Source organism: Zophobas morio, unplaced genomic scaffold (assembly GCF_036711695.1).
Source record: "Zophobas morio isolate AGI-343-1 ecotype UQ-CSIRO unplaced genomic scaffold, CSIRO_AGI_Zmor_V1 ptg000002l, whole genome shotgun sequence".
NCBI lineage: Eukaryota > Metazoa > Arthropoda > Insecta > Coleoptera > Tenebrionidae > Zophobas > Zophobas morio.
This window is the reverse complement of record NW_026972107.1, coordinates 25,593,573-25,618,083: the sequence shown is the minus strand read 5'-3', so window position 1 is coordinate 25,618,083 and position 24,511 is coordinate 25,593,573. Positions and strand designations below refer to the sequence as shown.

At 33.5% G+C, this 24,511-nt stretch overlaps 1 protein-coding gene across 2 annotated transcripts in view; it reads right to left on the bottom strand.

Moving 5' to 3' along the window:
- Positions 1-419: 419 nt before the first annotated feature.
- Positions 420-24,511, bottom strand: part of LOC135131563 (mitogen-activated protein kinase kinase kinase 11-like) — an 83,000-nt gene continuing 58,908 nt past the window's right edge. Inside the window, exons 4-11 of one of the 2 annotated variants that reach the window (XM_064059372.1) lie at positions 20,278-20,453; positions 20,178-20,198; positions 19,942-20,113; positions 19,668-19,856; positions 13,219-13,395; positions 10,935-11,027; positions 10,660-10,798; positions 420-4,186 (exon numbers count right to left, since the gene is read on the bottom strand). In XM_064059372.1, the coding sequence (XP_063915442.1) occupies positions 3,184-4,186; positions 10,660-10,798; positions 10,935-11,027; positions 13,219-13,395; positions 19,668-19,856; positions 19,942-20,113; positions 20,178-20,198; positions 20,278-20,453 (1,970 nt within the window). In that variant the 3' untranslated portion in view covers positions 420-3,183. The remainder of the gene's footprint in view (positions 4,187-10,659; positions 10,799-10,934; positions 11,028-13,218; positions 13,396-19,667; positions 19,857-19,941; positions 20,114-20,177; positions 20,199-20,277; positions 20,454-24,511) is intronic. The other variant, XM_064059381.1, reaches the window with a different exon arrangement.

The window sequence follows — 24,511 nt, the reverse complement described above, 5'->3', positions numbered from 1 at the left end:
TCATCTCTTAGTGACAAACGAATCACTTTGTCGCTAGAACTAAATATGACGTTAATATGTGTGCCACTATATAGCTACCTTTTCCTTCCTCCATCTTTAAACTATACTACATACTATGTAGAACCGCCCAACAGAGATGTGATAAACCTCGCGCTTATTGGTTAGAAAATTCTTACATTGAAGTCGGTTTTGACAGTCTAATCTAACATCGCAACTACAGCCCTCAACAAGTGTTGTAATTACAATCAAATCTTTTTGTAGATTTGTTATGGTTAGCTGCAATATGTGTGATTTTGCGAGAAACAGCAAGTTGAACGTCTTGTTCATTCATATAGAATTATTTTGAATATGACTGGTGCTCTTGATTCACTCATATAATCATTGCATATAGATACATACTGGTTAATAAAAATACGTAATACTTGTAGTGATTTTATTAATCTTTGCTCCAAGAAAAGACATTAGTTTTATAAATTCTATTTTGAGTCGTTTACAATTCACACAAATGAGTATTAAGTAATAGTTTCTTGTGAAAAGAAATTTGGAATGTATGATACATAAGTTTCTTTCATTTAATAAATATAACATGATTTTCACATTGTGGAAGCCACGTGTTATGAACTAAAATCTACGGTATGTATATTTTATGTACAATTTATCCAATACTGAACCTCGTAATTGTTAAAAATACAATGGCCACATGTACTTAAATAACGTGAAACTTCCTTTTAACTGAAAATAACGACGGTTAGGAGGAAGTTCCACTGACAATATAATACATTATAATACTTTTTCCCTTACTAACATTAAGAACTGAGTACGTTAATTAATAAAATCTTGTTATTCATTTATACAAATTAATAAAATTGGTCGTTTCATTTACAATAATTATCAACAGGGCATATGACTAAGCAAAGCCAGACTTGATATACTTGGAATGTTTAAAGCCAGTCTTTTTCAGTAAAGTCAAACAACCGCATTATAGAATCCTACTTGAACAAAAGTTTTGACATCAAAAATCAAACTGTTAACTTCCACCACCTCGCCGGTATAAAATTTACACATAATGATAATTTTTTTCTATTCAATACTTTAAGGCAGCAATATTATGATTTTATATTTTCTTTACGACAAACCTAAATCATTAAAACCATGCATCATATTTAAGTAAATTGCACCAAAATGACTAATGTTTTTATCACTTGTACGTCTAAGCTGCATAATCAGGCACTATGGATTGTGAAATGTTGATTTCAGTTTGTGAGTCTTCACTGATATTCTAAATACAGTGACTTGAGCAGAATATTGGCCAAGAGATCACACGAAGGTGGGATCTATTGGCCACTTCGAAAAACAACATACGTATAATTATTACAAATACCATAAAAATTTACAGCCAAAATACGCATTGTACAGAGTTAACATCTGCCGTTTAATTATAAAATATAATAAATATACACAATTAGACTAGGAATATATAAGTGTACTTAAGGAGGGGACTGCTCGATTCTCAAAATGCGTTGCCTTTTGTAATTCGTGATGAAGTCAGTTTCACCAGAAATGACACTAACACATTTTTATGCTACATCCAAGAGAAATAAATGCAAGCTGGAATGCGTGCGTGTGTTATTTCAATTTTTGATTTGTAAATCTAACGAGTCCACAGCCAAAATTAGTTACGGAAAATGGAGTCACATAATGAAAATGAAACTGTCATTTCTGTCGATGTTATTAAAATTAATACCAAACAATTTCGATTTCAGCGCCATCTTCTTTTCCATAATACATCACAGCAATTGATATCTGCCTTAAATGAGTATTTTTCTCTTAGTATCGTCCCTACGAAAACTATAGTTAATTACAACGTTTATAAAACTGATTGCATTACTATTTTGAAATCATCTGTTTTTTTTTATAATTAAAAAATTACGCAAGTGCACTGACAAATTTGATTTTTGCTGTTCATAAAAAAATTATGTTTCTGCATCATTTTTGGAGCTTGTGACAGAGTTATCATAATATGTTGGTCATCTAGCTTAGAGACGCTGGTAACAGTAGAAAACAGTGGTAGTTTTTGATATTTTCCACCTTTATTATTTTAGACATCACATCACATCAGTTATTAAATATTCATACAGTATCGTTTCCCCAAAAACGTAAGAATTTTAGATAATCATAGAAATTTAAATTTGGAAACTATTTCAGTTAGTGGAAGATTTATGTTCAGCATATGAAAGCTTATGACTGATATCCACTAAAAGCTTATAAAATGATTGACGAATCGAGTTAACTTTTAAATTGCAATATAGAACATAATAGCGGTGTTTCATTCTCTATGTCTATATTTTACACAGTAAAAACACGTTATTTTCAAAAAGAATATTAGAAACAATAATCTGTAAGCACAGCCGATGTTCATTTTTTAAATAATAAAAAAGACAATAATTTGAAATATTTTAAGAAAAAAATATTGCAAACTATTGTCTTTTTTATTATTTAAAAAAATAAATTGTAAAATATTTTTTAGTCAATTTTATTTTGGTATTAAATACAAGTAACAATTTCAGTTAACTGAAATTGATGGGACATCGATGATCGTTTTGTCTTCTATGGCCCGTAACACTACTCCATCATTATTCATATTATCATACGTCAAAAAACTGAATGAACTGAACTGAGAAAATGTTCAGTTTAAATAATTATATTTTTGTTTTAACCATTATTGTCAAAGAATGATAAATACAAAATTGGGATTCAGTTGTAAACCCAAAGCCATATTACTGTTTATGCGCCAAATTAGATGGCGCTGTAATTCATTACTGCTATCATTGATTTTATTCATATCTGGTTCTTTGAAATATTAAGTAATTAACGTCCTCTAGTATATTATTCATCACAAAGTCGGTGCTAGAGGAGATGAATTACCCAAATTACGGCCTACTGCGCCAGACCTTTTGGAAATGGTATTGGTCGTATATGAATAAAATTAGCCGTAAAATCAAGCAATCGATTTGTTAACGAACAGGCTCCCCATCCCTTAACATCACACGAATCACTTTATTGGCTAGTATTAAATACCTCAATATTGCTAACAATAAATTCCTCAATGTAGCCGATGTTAACCCTCAAAAACCTCAAGAAAATTACGTAAGCCACATCGCGCTACACAATATACACAAAATGTTATGACCAAAACTCCTTCTCCACCAGCGGCTTCCTCGCTCTCCTCGCCTGCAACGGAACCGTCGGATCTTGATTCTGCCCCGGAACCGGTAGATCTATCAACGTGGTAGGTGAAAATCTCACCCGACTGACCGAACTGTTGCTATCTTTCGCTGACACGTACGAACTATCGTCGCTCGTTAAACTATCCGGCGGAGTCGGGTTCGTTGGGGTGTTTCCCCCCGAGTGTCCCTGCCCCGCCTGGTAATTGTTTCTCTTCAGACTCGACCGCAGCTTCGTGTATCCCGACGTCTCCAACGTCGTCGGCCGCTCAAAATTCGAGTCCTGCGAATTCTGTCGCGAAAAGGTGTTGTAGTCGAGTTCGTACGGCCGCCGCAGGTAGCTCGAGTAGCTACCCTCGTCCTCCAACTTAAAACTAGGGTTCACGTTCGAGCCACTGGTCGCGGTCGAGCTGTTCGACACGTTCGAGGGAGTCCGCCTGTGGCCCTGCGGCAGCCGCTGCGGCGTCCGCGAGCCGCTGTGGCTGCTGACACTACTCGGATTGTCGTACGCGTAATCAGTGCCGTAGCCGTACATCGTGGTGCCACTGTACTCGGAGCTGTAGCCCGCATACTGGTCCGGGGGGTAGTGGCCGTAGTGGTAGCCCACGGCAGGGTCCGACCGACCCGCACAGCCCGGGCAGTGCGCGTCGCCCTGGTAGTCGCCGGGCACGTAGATTGTGGCCGTCCGGTCGTACGGCGGGTACAGCTCGGAGCCGTCGTTGCTAGTGGAGCTGGACTTCCGGCGCGGAGAGGGGTTGGGCGGGTGGTGCTGCGGCGAGTCGGTGAAGCGGAGGGGACGCTGCTCTTCGTGCTGGAGGGTGATGAGTTGCGAGCCGGTCAGCATGGGTCGGTAGTGCCGAGTTGGGCCGTGGTACGTGTTATGGCTGTAGCCTGATGTCGTTGAGTATTCGTAGTCTTGATTTTCGATGGGACGCCAGGCGGGCAGATCCACTATTTCCGGCCTGGAAAATGCACGAATAAAAACTGAGGGACTGAATTAGTAAGTTCGACAAGGCCCGACTTGCAACTTGCAAACTGCAGATGCTTACCGTACCTTGTCGATATATATTTATCTATCATCTGTAAGTTACGCACAATAAAATTATTGAATTTACTAGTAAAGCAGACTGTAATTACATCTTTAGTTTTATCTTTTATTAAGTATTGCGCTGCTATTTTACTATGTTATGGCGTTCGATTTGATCTTCTATTTTTTAAGACAAGTGTGGCTGTCATAAAATAGGCATTAAATATGAATTAAAATTGATTTTCGTGTCTTACAAAGAGACAGAAAGTTGTAACAACATGATTTTTAAACACGGTAGCGGGTGGTAATTGATTAAAAAATAAATAAACTGTTACCGACTAATTTTGGGGTGGCGTGATCAAGTTGTTGGTGGGGATCATCAAACAAGTTTTGATTACCATCTTAACATCTATACGACATTCCTAAGATATAACTCAATTTTCATACCAATCAGCGTTCTGGAAATTATGTCAATAGATGACAGAAAAATTTGTTTACTTGTTTTTTTTATGTTGCCGTTTTATGTTCCAATTAGGTAACCGTAGAGTTACTCATTTCTGGAAATGTCAAGTTTGACAAAAACCATTGTATTTATTTTTTTTAATAAAGACTAGTAAAATCAAAATACTTCGTTGCACCACTTACTATTAAGTGGTGCAACGTTCCCTATGGAACGTATTATTTGTATTATATTAGATTTATTTTCACTTATAATTAAAGAAGTTTCATCAGCGTACACAATAAGTTCCCGATTTCCAAATAATTAAGAGGAATCGCAACGTTTGCCTCTTAGGGTGATGCCAATATATTTCCAGAATGTAATATTTCCATTATTAACACACTTATTGTTATGAAATTTTAAATGTAACTTGTCCACAACCTTCACTATATAATGCGAGGGTAGTTTTTTTAAACAGTAATACATATTTCAGTTGTTTATGAAAACTTGGCAACGCAGTTTTCACCACTGTTTTCATCTTACAAAACGTTAGAAATCGTACCAGATATATTTTCGACTTTATTTGTTGGACTGAGATATGGTAAAAATAAACGTTTTTTAGCTTCTGCGACACAAACTTTTATTACTGTGTATCGTTTCTAACAAAAAAAATCGATATACAGTTTGGGACACGGAATTTCAAACGACCTGTCAATCATAATGACAATAAGGTATAAGACTACAATGTTTTGAAATGTCAGAAAGTTGGTTGTCGTTTGAAATTCCGTGTCCCTAACCGTACCTGGTACGATTTCTCGAGTTTTGTAAACTGAAAACAGTGTTGAAAATCGTGTTCCGAAATTTTCTTAAATATTTAGTAGAGATATTGATTTTTAAAAATACGTAATGCAAAATTTCACTAAAACAAAAAAAAGTATGATCACAAAACTGCCATTTTGGCAAATGACATACCTTCCAATAAAAGCGAGGGTGGGTGGGCGGTACTAGTAGCTACTAAAATAAGACCTATTTTGACAAATGACATACCCTCTAAGAAAAAAGAGGGTGGGCGGGCGGGGCTAGTATTTGCTAAAATAAGACTGATTTTGGCAAATGACATACACTCTAAGAAAAGAGAGGGCGGGTGGGTGAGGCCTGCCAAGGTAAGAGTGATTTTATCACATGATGTATCCTCTAAGAAATTTAATTACGTCATTATAAGAAAAGACACTACAGGCTCCAAAGCACTTTCCGATTCTTTCCAAACAGGAATATCTAGAACCTGAAGATGGTTTTAAATTTTCAAAAAAAAAAAAAAAAAAACAACGGGGTCCCAAAATTAACTCAAAAACAGGTTAGGTCAGAATTCTTCAAAAATAGAGCACCAAAATTCCCCAAAATTCTTTTAAATAATTTACAAAAAAATCTCCATGGGCTCCCAAAATAATACACCATGGGTGGGTACCCCCATGCCGCATTGTTAGGGTTAACAATGCGGCACTCGACTTTTCCAAATTCGTAAAAAATAAAACACTTAAAGCTCAAAAGATTTTTTCAGGTTCATCCAGCAACAGAATTTATTCGAAAATAAAACACCTGTAAGGGACCTAAAATTCACTGCGAATATATTAAACGTAGGGTTTTGAAAACTTTGACAATGTTCGATACGTCAAATATTTTTAACTGCATACTCGATTTTTGCTGATTTGTACCTTCACTTTATAAACCCCGCCACTCACGTTCCAACGCCGCAGTACAATTGTGTTGGATACGACAAAACTGAATTGTTTTTGAACGTTTGTGTATGCGATCAAGCAAATCAGTTGGATGTGGACGGTTGGTGAACAAGTCTGTCTGCGGCAGTACAATCGTGTTGTATTGGATGGAAATTTGATCATGTGTGGACACGATTGGACAGTGTACGTTATTCAAACCGTGAGAGCAGCTATAAAAGTACATTTTCGTCATTTCGTCGGACATGTTGTCACCATGATCGCAAATTTTTAACTGCAAGGTCGTAACATGTGTGTGTACTACTGCTTTTCAACAGAATTGTACAACAATTGTATCCGATACAATCGTATTGCGGCGTTGGAACGTGAATGGCCGGCTTTAGGCAAACAATGTTGTCAAATGGAAGTTTAGCAAATTATTACAAAAATAACATAAGCATATCTTTGTACATTCTAACTGAAATGGCAATTAAACATGGTCATGGGCGAGAACTAAAAGTTTTTATTACTACTTACTGTGATAATGAATGTGTTGTTTAGTTGTTAAACGTAGCAAAACAACCAATTTTAAAATCATCAATCACCAAAATGTGAAAAGGAGAGAGGATTTTTCCTAGACTCACCAGTTGATTGTTAAGAGTGTAGTGGGGAGTTAATCCGTCATTTTTCAGACACCCGATATAAAGAAAGTTATGGACAGCCTATATTTAAATGTACCCAAAATTTCATGCAGAAAACATAGCGACTGGCCTTAATGCAACGATGTTTATGAGTATATGTATTAATCGAAACAATTAATGTATTTTCCAATAAATACTCCACATCAGCTGTTGGAAGAAGTACTACTACAAGTTTAAATAATGTAACTATATTTATTGTGGTTCAAATTTATGTCATCTTACCTTCATAAACATGAAATTAAAAAAATATATATTTAATGCAAGTACCTGGCGACTAGGCTATAAGATATCAATGAATAACCAACTACCAGTATAAGTAATAGATGTTTTGTTGGTAGGATGGCAATAATGTGCATTAAAATGGCCACGCGATGTATTTATCAAATTAAAAAAAAAATTAAATTTTGATGTCAGTTTGAAAACTTGATGCTTTAGATTATGTGAGAACACCACGTATTTCTTTCATTTGATACAATCCTTGTAATTTTTTTTTTTGGAAGATAAACTTATAGTTCTTTGAGCAAATTTCAATCATTTTAAAAGATCACTTATGTGAATAAATGACATGACTGTCAATTTTTCAAGCTATAGATTGATATAACATTTTTGAAGTACTGATTTTAAGATATTGGTTGCTTTTTATTTTTTAGAAAAAATCCATCTTTCCATTTATGAAAAAATATACCTAGTGTTCAATAAAAAAAATAAAGTTGACGTCATTTCCGGTTCTACCGGAAGTGATGATAAAAAAGGGAGGCTTTTAATATGATACAAATCTGCTCAAAGAACTCCAGGTTTATCTTTAAGAATAAAAAAGTTACAGGGGTTCTATCAAGTACGCATGCGCATTGTATTTTTTTATTTAGTTATCTGACACCAAGCCACTATTTATTGAATCTGTTATGCTACATTCAACACAGTGAAAAGAGCCATTTCATTTGCATCGTCAAAATTAGCAGGTTCACTTACAATAAAGATACGCACTGCACTCACTACGAATTTGAAAATTAAAACCTATGATGATCAGTGAAGTTAATTAAAACGCAAATGCATTCATTGAATACATCTTGAACCATTGGTAAAATTAGTTTTACTGAACTAAGATGAAACCGATATTTTTCAGTGGATGCGCACCTTCACTGGTTAAAATTTTACTAGCGCGCTGATAAAGAGTAACTTTACAACCCAAAAAAAAAACGTGAAATTGTTTAAAAAGTATACAAAAACTTCAATTACATTCATAACATGAATTGAATACTTTATTTTCACTGATCTATCAGAAGTTATTTATGGTATGTATTAATTACAATTGTTATAAACAAAAACATAACGAATAATTAATTGTATAAGTTAGTTGTTTCACTATTTAAACACACGAATCCAATTTCATCGACGTGTACATGAAATACTTCTTATGCTAAACAATTACTTGATTTATATGCATTTTTCTGAATGTCAATAGCTTTATTTATTACATTCACTTCCGATTTAAAAAACCAGTACTAAACTTTAGTAATTTCTTGAAACTTCAATTATTCAGATATGTACATTTAATGAAATATGAACTTTGTTGTTCATAGTTCTTGTTCTACAAACTTTAAATGAGAAGTCCTCCAGTCAGCAATTTATCGAAATATTGTGCCCGCGGCAGCTCCTGGGTATAAATTAAGGGAGAACATGCAATTAAAATACAAAATTAAATTTATATTTACTCAGATGTATGTATCTACATATTTTTGTCAACCTGTTCATTATGCTAACTGTGAATGTGAATCGTCAAACTGTTTGTAAATATTTACCTAACAAAACCAAATTCATTGCGTTATGGAAATGTCCAAATGTATGACAGAAAAAAAATTCTTCATTAAAGTCATGATCTTATGCCCTACATCACTAACTGTCCTCGCCTTGTGCACGTATTTCAATTAGGATACTTTTTCTGGAAGACTGTATAAGAATGCAATCCTTTATATCCGTAACGATGACGTTTAGATTACATAAAAACAATTAAGATAGATGCCATTACATTTGCAAAAACAAACAAACAATTCTTCGATAATCAACAGGGTTAATAATTCTATTCAACTAATTACATTACACCTGAAGTTTATTTACTACGATGATTTAAGCGTAACTATAAAATAAATACATTTAATTCTCACATAGGAAACTCAAAAAAATAAGATATAACACCGCTGGTAAGTAAAATACAAAAATGTAAAGTGATTAGAAAGGATCCGCAAAAAATGAAATGACACCTGAAGGTGTGGACACAAAGTGGCATCGTCATAAATTGTAAAAGATACTAAAGGGAATTTTGTACACTGAAGAAACATGAATGAGACATCCTGGGAAAATATATAATGAACCGTTAGCAACAAGGGAAATTAAGTCACACAAAGTTGAAACAGAATTTAAAGGTCGAAGTGAAAACTTGAGAGTAATAAACCTTTCAAGTGTCCTAAGTAAAGAATTACTGACGGTAATATCGCAAAGTTTAAGCAATTTCCGAATAAAATATTAATACCAAAGCGCCAAGGCTTCAGATCACAAAAATTGTGCACAAATATACGTATCTTAAAAATAATAATCTCCGGAGTGGAAAAACACGTTATACTCGAGAGAGCATTCGATCGCCGAGACCGAGACAAAATGTGAGAATACGGGAACATAAAAATGCATTGAATTCTAATAGAAAACGAGTGGATAACGACGGTAAGTAGGGGCCTATACTCTAATTCACGTTTTTGATTATTACTAAGTAATAATAATAATGAAAGAAAAAAAAAAAACAAGTTTAGTGTTACAGATTCAGTATCATTTTCAGATATATTGCAAATGTACTTTCTATTTTAACTGTTTTATACTTTAATTCAATAAACTTTGAAAAATAATTACAGTTTAAATGGTTAACTCTAAATTTTCTTAAGTGAAATTATCTTGGTTCTTGTTTACAAATACAATACGTATCAATTCATTTTACAAGAGCAAGAAATTATTAGCTATTATTTCTAAAATGAAACCCGTCTTTATTAATAATTTAATTCGTGTGCGTAAAAAATCATGTTGTCACATCTAATCAAAAACTAACTTTCCCCGTGTACTTTTTTATACCAAAACAAAAATGATCTTCGCAGTTATATTTTTTCTCAAGTTTTAAAATGATCGCCACATCCTATTTCATTTTAGAAAAGATTATGTACCCTCAATATGTCCAAAAATTTTGATCCGTCGATACTTACACAAGTGACCATTTCCGTTAATAAACACTATTTTCTCGTAAACAATATACGACTTATTCAAAACAAAAATTTTAAAGTAGCAAATATACTGACACAATTTTCAGTTGTGCAAACAGTCGCTAATAAGTAACAATACAAGAACCGTTTACACTTATTTACATCAGAGGTGAAAAGTGAATAGCGAAATGTACTGATGTAAAACAGGTACAACCTGCACATTTTTTTCATTTCAAGGTTGAAGATGTTTTAAAGAAATAAAAAATAAATTCGCATAACTTATCCCAAAAATTATTACTTGATTATTTAATAAGTACCTGTTTGGTTGCAGCCTTGGATGTAACGGCGACACGTTCGACAGTCTTACGTCATAACCTGAGGCGACTCCCGCTAACATGGCAGCGATGTTGTACAAAACTAATTCCACAATACTTAACTTTGGTTTCAACCTTTGACCTATAAATTAAAATCATACGAAGCTCAGTTGAATGGTTTCATCAGATGTGATTAGGAAAGAAAGGACCCAAAACAACGTTCGTTGGTTTGTTCGAGTGTTGTTAGGGGTTGTATAACGGAAGAGAATTAAACTTACCGTCCGCACTGTACAGAGTGGGAATGGGCACGTTATGCCTAATCGTTCCTGGAATGGGATATTCAGGGCCCCAATCTTCAGGCGGAATGAAATCTGTTAACCCAAATAAACACTCTAGCGATTCTTTCACACATTCAAACTTTACACAAAACACTTCAAGCTACTACACAGTATTGACAAATATAACGAATAGAAGCAAATAAATTAAATTCAAAAGACTACAAAGACTGAAAATGTTCCAGCATCCGTTGTTAATGTATTAAGATTTTGAAGAATTTAGTGAGTTAAAACAAAAGCAACGGTTTCGTTAATGTGTTTAAATTCTGTTGGAATATTTTTCAATAAACCGTTTGCATCAATACTGGTGGGTTTGTTAAAATCTCGCCATCAGTATTGGTGCAACCATGTGTAATTGTGTACACCATACTGTCACTGCATTTCTTAGTGCGAAAAATCCCAGAATTAAGGACATGCGAGTGATAAAATAAAATACAGCAATTAAAAAACATTATTACAATGTTTATTGAAAATCAAATTACATAAAATAGAACCATCACCAATGAAAAAGCAGTTTGAACAGGTTTCACTTACACTTAAAAATCACAATAGGACAAGCTTTTCGTTAACAAAACGAAACATGTTCAAAAGCCGTTCAATTTATTAAATAAAAACAGCATAGGTCTAAATTACATAACTACACAAAATAATATAATAATATAAAACAAAGTACTACTTAAGAAATTAAGCTGAAATAAAATCAATTAAAATATATTTAAATCCAAAACATGCTACTGTGCTTAAAACTAAAAAATCAAAACTTATCATTTGGGGGGAGGGTCTGACTTACACATTACATTCGGAAGATTTTCCTCGGAAACGCCTTAACGAAAGAACCCGATTAGAATTTTAAATAGATAGGAACACATAGAAAAGCTGTGCTTCGAGAAATCAGACTTTTGAGGCTTCCAATCACGTTTGCTTTCATCTTCCGTATTTAGTGGCAGTTGAAATGAGCAAAGAAAATTGGACACGAACTAATAACTGACAGCATTTTAAATACGCCGAAGTCCTGGAATGGCACTCAAATGGTACGTCATAAACTAGTGACGATATTAAGATCAAAAAATAGTGTTTTGTAGATTCGGTAAATAAAATATTTAGTATTATTTATTGTTACAATTTAAATTATAATAAAATCTTTTTTAAGCATTTACCTACTAATCCAGCTGTTGGGTAATAAATCACTATCACTATTATTATTTAAAGTTGAAATTTTTACTACTTTTGCTTTTTTTAGTTCTAGCTTTATACTTTATAAAATTTACGTCAAATTTAAAATTCTTTAGAAACATTAGGTAGCAATTAGCGCATTCCTAAGATAAGAAATAAATGAAAATAATATTGACCTACATGTGTCAATCAATCTTTCGAAATTTTAAAATCGTCACTTTTTGTTGAATCATACTTTTTGTGTAAATTTTCTGCAAAATGAAAAATGGCATAAAATTTAACTATTTATAAATTCAATTCAATTCAATCCAACACAAACACGTTTTCCACCCGACATTGAAAATTTCAACAAACTGTCGACGCGTTTCAGCCGTTACGCTGTCATCTAAAATCAATCCAAAAAGATGACAGCGTAGCTGCGGAAATGCTTGGACACAATTGAAATTTTCGGTTTCTCGGGAATAATAACTTGTTTGTGTTAATATCGGAACACCCAGTAATGATTCCAAATATTCCAAAACAGTATGTTCAACAAGGAAGTTGAAGTAATTTGAATGTCAGTCCAAAAATTTCGTAGGTGTAAAAATCGCTTGGAATGCTCTCGTAAATCGAGGAAAAAAAGAAAGAAAGGTGAAAAGCGTCAGCGTGGTGCAACAGAACCAAAATAATTAAAATAAAGAAAATCACAACGCGCTAAAACTCTAAAAATCGAATCAATTGAGTAACCGTTCGGTATCGTCGTGATTGTCGTTGACATCAGCATACTCCTTCCCAAAATTGACCGAGTTGCTGACGCCCCTCGCTATCACGAAGCTATCAGTACTAAACACAGTATCATAATGCGTCTCAGTAATGTTACCGATCGACCTGCTCAGCCGCTCGTTTTGTCCCAAACCCGGCTTTTGCATTAGCGAAGCGTTATTTGTGGGAAAACTATTGTTACGCAGCGTGCTTCCGAACCGTCTGAACTCCGAGAGGGTTGTTAGAGCCGACACTTTACTGATTAACATCTGCAGACCAGAGCTTTTGTTACTGTCAATTGGGGATGTGTTACCTATGTCGTGAGGCGGCCGGCTCAGCACGGTGCTCCTCGTCTTGTCCAGATTGGGGGCGCTTTTCGACCAGATCGCGCTCCTGTTCGGCGCCGGCCTGAGCATCGTTATCTGGCCCCGTTCGCGCTGGTGGCACGTGCTAGGACCCCACGTTTTCCCCTTTACGCCGTCCGCTGGTACTGAAATATAACAACAGCCTGCTCTGCCCTCAGTGTTCTAGGATGCTGCTTTGTTTGGTTGATGGTGTTATGCGGGGATGGTGGTTGGTAATTGCGGTCGTTGGGATGGTTGTTGGATAGTATGTGTGCATGGCGGCGCGCGAGACCGGTGTCATTTGACGGCTGGGTTACGTGGACGGCGCGCGAATGAAATACTCTGGATGCTGAGCGACGGTATGGTAGCTACAATATTGCCTCGAATTTTGTAAGCTCGCGAGAGATGCTTTAATGATGGACGCTTTCAAATAATAATTTTTACAACAGGCACTGATTTTTTTGGGTCATTGGACCAATTATTGGTAGCGATTAATTACTAAATGCAGCAGTCAACACTACCGAAAAGTGGTGACCCATTTTATAAGTCCAGCTAAATCAGGAACAAACATTGATTGCAAATTGATTTCATTTCATTTCTGAATAAGTTCGAACAATATTTGAAATACACGTTGTAATGTGATTATAGGAATATCAGTACAACCGCCTTTTTTAAACTAATGCAGAGTGTTGAATATTTCATAAGAAACACTATAATCTCTTATATCGAACTGTCATCAGAACAAATCGTTTTTTATTTTTACACTGGTTGAGTAATTCAACGATTATTTTGAAAACGAAACAGGCGAGAATTGCAATAAATGTTATTGAAAACACCTTAATCCATTTTAGCATTAATGCAGAATATGACAAAAATAGTTAGGATTCACCTAATTTAAACAGTGAGTCACTAAGCGCGCGGTCCTCGATATCTGGTCAGTTATAATATAAAAAAAGTCAAAAACCAAAGTTTTTTAACGACTACACTCTAGACTATACAGAGTGTTTTATTTTTAAAGCAGAACTCACAACTTAGTTTTTTTTTTTTTATGAAACACCCTATATATCTTTACATATTTTGAATTTTTGATTGACGTATTCTTAGCCTTTACAATCACGGTTTAGTTTTGAAATTCCGAAGCGACATTTTCTTGAAATTTTTTGGCAATGAAAGTGTTTACAAAAAAATCGCAATAGGCTTCTTTTTAAAATCTGTCTTACTATATTTTGTGGAAGGATAAACAAAGATACGCGCTCTGTAGTGGGATCAACTAAATTCAGTTTTAATATACAGTGCTTATAAAAAGAAATCTAAAAGTGTACAATTTTCAAATATCCACATTTCAGTTTTTTTCAAATAGAACACCTGTATTTTATTATTGTATCTTACTCAATTTTTTGTCCTCATTCTTCTAATATTGTGTCCCTTAAAAAGTAAAAAATCACATGAATTATCAACTTTAAAATAATATGAAAATACTCAGCAAAAAATAGAATAAAAAATAAAATAAGATGCAGTAATAAAATATAGGGTGTTCTACTTAGTAAAACCTGAAATATCAATACCTGAAAATTGTAATAATTAAGAATCTTGTATTTTAAAAATACCCTATTGTGATTTTTTTGTGAACTTTCCCATTGCCAAAAAATTTCAAAAAAATTTGAATAACGTGGTAACGTTGCAATAAACTGTGGTTGTAAAGCCTAAGAGGAAAGAAGTCAATCAAAGTATGTGAAAATATATATCGGGCGTTTCATAAAAAAAAAACTAAGTCATGTGTTACGTCTTAAAAACAAAACACTATAAAGTTAAAAATAATAATTTTGAACTATAGTCCTCAGAGAACCGTACAATTTTAGTCTTTGAGTTTTTTTTTTCTATTTCTAATAATAATTAATGAGATATCGAGGAATGCGCGCTTAGTGATTCACCCTGTATATGCGATGCCCAAACTATCTGGCGATGGAAGGTTACGCGCTTCCCGTTAATTATTATTGAGGTTTTGACTCATTTAGGGCTACAATTTAAAATCAAATGAATGTTTCTATCGAAATTCATATACGTAGTAACGTTTTTCGCGATCCTTTAGATCTCATTTAACATTAGAAAAGAAAAAAAAAATAAATAAATAAAGCGTACGATTCTTTAAACATACACTTTCATTATTTTCCACTACACAAGTATGTTGAAAACAATTTTCGTCTATGCTAGAAAAAGAACCATACAATTTTTATTTATTTTTTTAATCTATAATAATAATTAACGAGATATCAACTGACTAACACTGTATTTTTACATATTTAAAAATTAAAAATAATATTAAACACAAGTTTTTAATTAAAATTTTCCACCGTAAAAATGTTCATATTGAAAAATTACAGATGGAGGTCTAGAATTTTGCAGAATTTACCTTGACAAACGTATAAAAAATCGAATCGTATTTTGAGTTATTTAAATTAACTCCGGAAGAATAAGCTGTAATACAAACGTAATTTTTTATATTTTATGCACAAAATACTTAGTTCAAACGTTGAAACATTTTTGATATGTATGTATATTTGATTAAAAATTTAATTTGAACATCGCTCTCCAAAAAATTACAATTGAAAATTACTTGCTTTCAGTTTTCAACAAATTTAATTGAAAAAAAAAATCAAGAAATTATTAATTTATATTTTCATTTTGGAAACAAAGACATATTTTATGTATTCTGTGCTTTAAAAATTATTAAAAGTGGACACTGTTCTACAACTGACCATACCTTTAAACCACATTTACAATCTCTATCGAACCAAATTATCGGTGGCTGATAAATCACGGATAGAAAGCAGTTATATCCATATTAAAAAATACGAGTTATTTACCGTTTTTGAAATGAGCTGTTTAAGGTGGTTCCTTTTCTTTGACGTGCAGTGTATTTCCCTACAAATATTAACAACTCTGACTTTAAAGTTATCGGTATCATTAAATACGATCAATATCTCACTGTTTAAATAGCTTTAATGAGACAATTTTTTAGTGGGTGGTCATCGGAGGGGACGATCGTAAGTTTATCTATTTTAACAATAGAATGTTTGCTAGACTTCACAATTTTGATAGTTATCGCTTTATAGTCAGGATTGGCTATTCTCGTGGAAAACTTCATATCGGTTTTCTGTTCGGTAAGCTGTAAAACGCAGAACCTACTAGATTATTTTTTAATAAAAATTCGGTTAGCAGTTACGACTAAATTAATTATACCTGATGTCCCAAAATTTGTTCCCGAGGCAACAACTCGTTTACCAGCATACGTTAAAAGCGATATTTATTATTATCTAATATTTTCTGTTATTTCGTATCTTTCGATTTTTTTTCCTTATTTAAAGGTTGTGTATTTAATAGCGACGAGGGTGGTCTGGATCTGGGCTTATGAACAGTCCAACCCTGACTTCAACACTAAACGTGCAAGCGACACTCAAACAATACACCTAGTATGGTATTCCAAAACATTGCCTTAAACAATCTGGAACGAGTTCATAATAAACGTTTGAATACCTACTAGAATAACATAGACGAGAGCTTTATTTTTACAGCACGAAATACAGCGTACAACTGTGCACATACAAATGTTACAAAAAATGTATGACTTTATTTGACATTCGACGTTAAAAACTTGTGGGTTGGAACATTGAGGTTCACTTTGAACTCGTAATTTTATATACTACTCAGCTTGTCATTAAACTTACCGCATATTGATGTCGCAACTGGCCAACGAGCTATACTCTGAAGAAGCAAACTTGGGACACTTGGTACATGTAATGGACAAACATCTGTCGTTTTAAACATTTTATACGATATGAGCCAATATTCCATACTAATTTTATTTAATATTTAGATCAAAGGCAATCTTTATATTCAGATGATATAAGAAATTTTACAAGTTATCAAAAGTTACAACTTTAACAACTGTTTAACCTTATCTTGATATCCATGAAAATAATTAAATATGCACATTCGTATTTCGAGTTTGCAGTTTTTTTTTATTATATGAAACTCCTTTTTAATTAACAACATTGCGTTAACTTTTAAAAATATAATCATATATATTTTTTGAATACGGTTTGCTTCTGTACTAATTATAATTCATGGACCGGATCAATTAAGATTATGAGATGGAAAGCATCTGCCAAATTAAATATTGGGCTTGCTTTTTCGTCCGTAATTAGAGATGATGATTGGAAAATTAAATTTCAAAACTCTGTGAAGTTATTTATATAGAAATTCTCTCTAAATCATAACGAAGGATATATTTTTCAAAAGATTCACAAGCAATGATGGCTTCCAGAATGTACTTTCGGTTAAACGAAGTCAATACTTTTTCTGGCATGGTGTTATCAATCAATTTTGTGGAATAAATGAATAAATAATTTTAGTTCATATTCGTGATCACTAAATCAATTTTGAAGACATCTTTACACAGTTTTTGAAAAATCAGATGTGCACTTATTAAATTATAAGTCAGATTTACGACGTAACTAAAAGTCTTTTAAATTCCTTGCTTGATTTTGCCGTCACACGAACTTTGTAACAAAAGGGTATTCAAAGATGAAGTGTCAATGTCATTGTTGCTACTACTCCAAATTTTACCTGATCAAAAATATCACGCAACATGAAAGTACTTAAAAAAACATGGCAATTGCACAAAAATCTTTAAATATAAAACTGCTCAGAAAATAACAAAGCATCTGTTAAGCATAATACAAATAAAAATGAGCTTTGCTACTTTCCACAATTCGATTTTCAAAAAATAATAATTAATTAATTAATACACATGCAATAATAAAAATACACTACAAGATGTAATTTGACCTTAAGCTTTAACCCTTTTTAATTTTCTATTTTGTATTTAATGAATGGTAAAATCATACAAATCTTTTTTTATATGTATAGAGAGCGAAAAACTGTTTACGAAATCGATAACGTGATTACCTGATTTAATGCCAATGGATTTCCACCTTTGAGGTTATTTCAAAAGTAAAGTCTTTATTAAGAAATCCAAATAATTTTTATGAGTTCGAAAAACGTGTCAGACAAACACCACCTGAAACTTTTAACAATTTTAACCTAGTATTTTATCATAGATTAAAAATTTGTCAACAAGTGTATGGTAAGTATTTTAAATAATCTTTGGATTAACGAATAAATGCTGATTATTAGTACATATTTAATACATCAAGAATCCATAAGAAATTGTCGCTATCACATAAAGGTGAACAGAGTTAAAAACTGCGTTTCTGTTTTACCTATAGTTATTTTTTGTATTAGCCACCCTGTTTATGTTACTTCGACTTTTATGTTAAAATATTTAATATTTTTTTATGACATGTAACAGGCGTAGCTTTAAAAATTTTAGTAACGTTCCTAACAAACTGTGAAGCATTATTCAATATTTTCATGTTATAATTACCCAAGGAACAGAATGTTATAATAATATTAAAATTAGAATCACAACCTCTATTTATGAAATTTTGTACATATTTAAATTCGGTGATAAAACGTAAAACTTAGCTCCAGTATAATGTCTCCCCATGGTGAACACAAACAGTACATACCATTGAAATTCCAGTTCTAAAGTATGTACAATTGTCATCTCTTCCACATTTTACGAGATAAGACGACCGTGTAAATGGAAATTCATGTGCGAGGGTGGAAAATGTAATGTCTTCTCACACAGTCTTTCTTTTCTACAATATCTACAAAATCTAATATTTATGTAGCTCGCGGAGAGAAGCGTTAAACAAGGTCACATCGACGGAATATAAAAACGCCCTCCCTGGAAAACAACCGAAGAAATTGCAACTCTATTCTTAATTTCTCGTAGTCTATTGATCGACTAAACGCGTTAAAAAACACATTATTCCTTAACGATTAATAGCGCGTCACCGAGATGGTCCACATTTATCAAGCTTAGTAGTTGTCGATTTAGAAACACATCACGTGAGTACATCTTCGAGGCAATATTCCGCATACCAGATTTACGCTCATCGTTTGGAACGAAGACTTTACGAGTTTTGTATCTAAAACGAGCTTAAATCATCATCCGAAATAATTTTATTTTTCCCCCCTTAAAATTCGATTATCGTGAGATAAAATCAATTAAGTGTGCTCCAAACGCAACTAACTGCCAATTAAATTAAAGAAATACTTAAAAAACAGTGAAGACTAACCGATCTAAATTAGCAAAATAATTTTAACTAAAACAAAACACGAACTAATTTAAGCACAACCGAATCTAAATAAACACACACTCGTATAATGACAAAATCTCATGCGGAAAACCATGCTGAAAAATCATGAGTACTGAAAGACTTAGTCACTTCGGGAATTGGCACGAAATGAGTAAATCTTGAAATGGCGGTTGCTAATGCGGTAAACTCACGTGCTATCGCTCTTAGCCTGGCGATGGCCGGCGATCCTGGAGGACTATGCGGTGAAATTACCCCAGTGATGGCTTTATGGTCTAAAGTGCTATGTTGTACCGTTATCGTGTGTCGAAAGTCCGAAGGAAAGCTGATGTTGCTTCCGGGTTCCTTCTTCAGCAGTTTTAACCTCGACCTCTTGAATTTTCCTGGACAAAGAAAATGTGGAAGGAAAGAGTGAGTAACGCTGAATTATGGCACGCAAAGTCAAAAGCAGAGTACTCCATTACCTACCTTTCCTCTTAATAGGGGTAGGGGTCTGCTGCTTTATCATAAAATGTAATTCCCTTTCTAACAAGTCGATTTCCCTCGCCTGCAACTCCTGCTCCTTCTGCCGCAGTTGTTCCTCGTGCAGCCTCTGTTTCATTTGAGCCCTATTGAGATCCTCTTCCCTGCAACGCAACTCCTGTCGAGACAAACGCAAATATTTAATCAATTTTGAATTTTCAACAGTGAACTCTTTTAATTACCTCTTCAAATGATTTACATGCCTGGGATGTTCAAGGTAAGCAGCCAATGAGAAAAGCAAAGGATAAATAATGAAGCTTTATGAACGCAAGCGGGACTTACCTTCTCTTTCCTGCGAAGTTCTAAGAGGACCTCTTCAATCTCTTGTCTCCAGTCATCTTGCATTATATGAAAACTCTCGTGCGGTGTTTGGGTGAACGCTGAGTGGACTATTATGTCTAGATCCTGGAGGATTTGTTCGAAAGTGGGTCTGTGGTGAGGGTCGGACTTCCAACATTCTGAAGGATTAAAATACACTCATTCGCAACAGTTACACTGATAATTCAATTTGGTGTTCGCACTCGCTTATCTATGGAACTACTAATACATTTATGACCTGCGGTACACTAGATTAAATTATTTAAAAATAAACTACGCTTCCCCGAAGAAGAAATGCACCTATCAAGTTTCTAATTTACCCGGTAGTGTTTTTTGTTTTTATATCAAAAACTGATATTTTCGTACATATGTACACACATAATAAGAGAAGATAAATTGACCAACTTATTAAGGTAAAAAAATAGTTATCTTTAATAACTTCAAACATATTATTAAACTATGAAATTGAACAGTATCTTTTTTTTCAGATTTGTAAGATGCACATCCGTTCTTTAAAAAATGCCGCAACAAGAAGGCAAGGGAGTAAGATTGTAGGATTGAATAATTTGTAACCGGAGTGTAACTTCTTTTTGTGGTTTTATTTAAACAATTGGGTGCATTTTGCATACTTTATAAAAGGAAAATCTTTGAAAAATCGAATTAGCTAATAAGAAATTATGTTCACAAGCTAGTAGAGGTATCTCCGAATTTAAGTTTTCAAATACACATTCAGTTTAAAAATAATAATTACATCCCTGTAACCAGAAGAAACAATTTTACACTTATGTACCATGACATATTCACTTCCGAAAACACTTGGTAATTAGATCAGTAATCACAAACTATTATCTGCATTAAAGTAAGCGTTTGTTTTAAAACCATTTAATCCAATGTAGCAGAAGCCATATTTGCGGTGGTAATTCAAAAAATAAATGTAGGTGAACACCAAACTGAATCACTCGATATATTACAGGCAGCCTTGAAAAATGTATTATCTTACTAGGAAAAAACTCACGTTTTTCTGTTTTGATAAAATTTTGTTCGACAATAATATCTATGATTATCTATAAAAAGTGACAGTTGTTATAATTGCAATTTCCTTATTGTGGCTTTATTGGTGAGTTATGGTAATTTGATAACACATTCCGGTGCTATCTATATCTAAAGCATTCAAGCATGTGATCCGTCTATCTATACATTTTTGCGTAATGATAAGTTAGTGGTATAGTTTTTAAGGTTACATGTACGTAGTTTTTATCGTACGTAGTTTTTATCGTTATCGTACCTTGTAGTAAATATACAGATTCATCCGATCACTCATAAAGACAGATAAAAATAATGCACGGTTTTCTCATAAACTTAATTTTATCACCTAAAAATAGATACTTATTAGTGCGACAGATGCAACGGAAAAGGAAATAATGAAAAACCAAGTTTGCCATTATTGCGTTGATGTGAATTCCATTTTGACGTGCACTATTTTGCTCAACAAATAATTTCTGTCTTTAATACAACGCCATCAATTTTTTCGTGGATATAAATACACTAAACTTTGATATTTACAAATTAATACATGGAACACTTACTGATTGTAATGTTTCCATAACTTCAGTGGAAATTCGATAATCCATTGCTAACACCAACGATAAAACCAAATCGGTACATGCACATATTAATTTTCTGCGTTAAAAAATTAAAATCGTCCTTTTTTGCTCCACGTTGAGTGTTCGTTTTCCCAATTCCAAGAAGAGGGCGTTATTTTACTACAATATTTCCCTTAGCTATCAATCAGGAAGTAAAAATTAAAGGCTAATTCAGTTGAAAGCCTCGTTACACTCAAACAGAAACTCTATTAAACAATTAAAATCAATTTCCGTTTCTAAAAAATCCGTGTCAATAACACTTTTTTCCACACATTACATATGCCACACTCGGCTGCCGATTTTAGAATCCAAAATCTAAATTTACTTCTCACATGAGAACCCTTAATTAAGAGTGGATTTATGAATCGGTGCGTTAAAAATTGCTCTCCAGCGACCCGGTCCCTAATGAGAAAACTTCCCCAACACCTAAATCAGGAAACAAACATTTCCTTCTCCGGATAAAAACGTCACAGGACGATAAATCCTCATATCGTTGCAGTAAAAGAACGAGTCGTTTTCCGCCCTATTCCACCTGTATAAACCCTCTCTGCGATATTGCGGAATGAATCCGAAGGCAGATGCCGTTAAAATATAAATTATACTTCTCTGCAGGTGACAGTTTCCGATAAGATCTTATTTGTTGTGGTTTCGGTTTTTCCTTCTGCTTCTCTCGTGTCTTGTAATTCATTGTGTGTGTGCGTGTACATTCTTTCATTGTTCGGCGACATTTTTATTTAAGGCACGCGTCACTCACCACGCATTTTAATGATATGGGGAGCAAGGTACGTTATGTTTTGTTAAAGAACGGTGGCACCCTAACCCTTGGATATTATTATCCGTTTATCGACGGCAAACGGCTCACTTTGGGTTAGTAACGGATTTTTTTCATGTAGATATATATAGACGTTAGGGATTTAATCGTTTGCTAAGAATGTATTTTATTTTTCCACGTTAGCTTACAAGGATTCGAGTTTCAATATTACGCAACTTCTTTTATCCAAAGCAAGTTATTTCGTGATTCCATTTTCTGCTTGTTCCGGACAATCTCTAGAATTGTCTTACGGAATTTATCGAATTTTGTACTGGGACACTGGGAATGCTTTTCACTTCTTTAGAAATGCATTTCTGTATTGTGAGTTGTAAAATTTCATAGGCATTTTCTTTCGACACCAGAATATTCCATGTTTATTTTTCTAATTAAACATTAATTAGTTTCTTGTACTTTTTTTTTCAATACCGGTATTTGATTTTATATATGTATTATAATACACAGTTTCTATCAATAATGGATGCATTTTAGTATCCTGTAAGTTGTCACTAATTTTGCGTGTTTTTTTGTTTTCTCTTTGTAAAGAAGTTCTCAATTAAGTATTTAAAAAAAAACATGGAATGACGTTCAAAAGGGAATAAGTAGCACTTTTTCCTAGAAACGTTTTTATGACAACAAAAAATGAAAATTCAACTTGGTCTACGTATTCAAAGATTTTTTTATGCATAGTGAAATTTGTGGAATTATCATGTTAAAAACGTACAGATGGAAATCGTTTAAAAATCCATAAGTATTTTTTTTTCTTGAGTAATTAACTGCACTGACATGAAGGTTAGACAGTTCATCGCCCCTCTGAATATTTTCTGTGGTTTGAATTTTGTTGTTTAATGAATTCTCCACATACCAAAATAATAAGTCAGTTTTCTGTGTATTGTTTGACAGATTAATTCGAACACCTCTTCACAAACTCTCGCAACGTTTTTCGCAGCATGCTTTAACTTGAAAGGATAAAAGACTCAATATCTCGGACAGCAGTTTCTTTGGTTAAAAATTATTATTATCAGTTAAATTCATGATTTTCCACTACTTATATTATGTGAACCTAACGTTTCAATAAACGCAATATAGCTCGTCTTGTTTACACCTACAGCCTCTATTATCACGTATGGTTCACTTTTAACTTGATAAGTCAAACAGAATGTTATAAGTTTCGTTGTATCTCAAGTTTTTTTAACAATAGGAGAACCATCTTTTTTGATTTGACATGCCAACGTGGTTGACGAAACCCGTCGACAATTTTTTGTGTTTTCGGTGTTAGAGTACATATCGTATATAACATAGGACTAAAGTGCCGTTCAATTCCTATCCCTCGTTTTATTCCGAGCATAAAAGGGTAAAAAGAATCACTTCAGTTCCTCGATATAAAAAGTAGAATATACTCCGTAATAGAATGTGGACTTTTAAATCAACGCCAAGTTTTTCGGAAATTGGTACAATTTTTTATATATTTTCATGTGTCATTTGACTTTTCTTCGGTAAAATTATTGTGAACTAAACATAAAAAAAACACCATTTATCTAGGAGCCTGAAAATAGCTAACTCAGTATTGATCTGATTCCCTGGTCCTTTACCAATCACGTATGTTATAAAGTTCACAGTTCAAGCTTGTATAAATCATAAAATCTTCTAGTCAGAAGAAGCTATGTGCTGACTTGTGTATTACTTCTAGCTGGAATAAACACGGTAGTTTTATTTTTGCAAAATTGCTTCACGACTCTCAATAAAT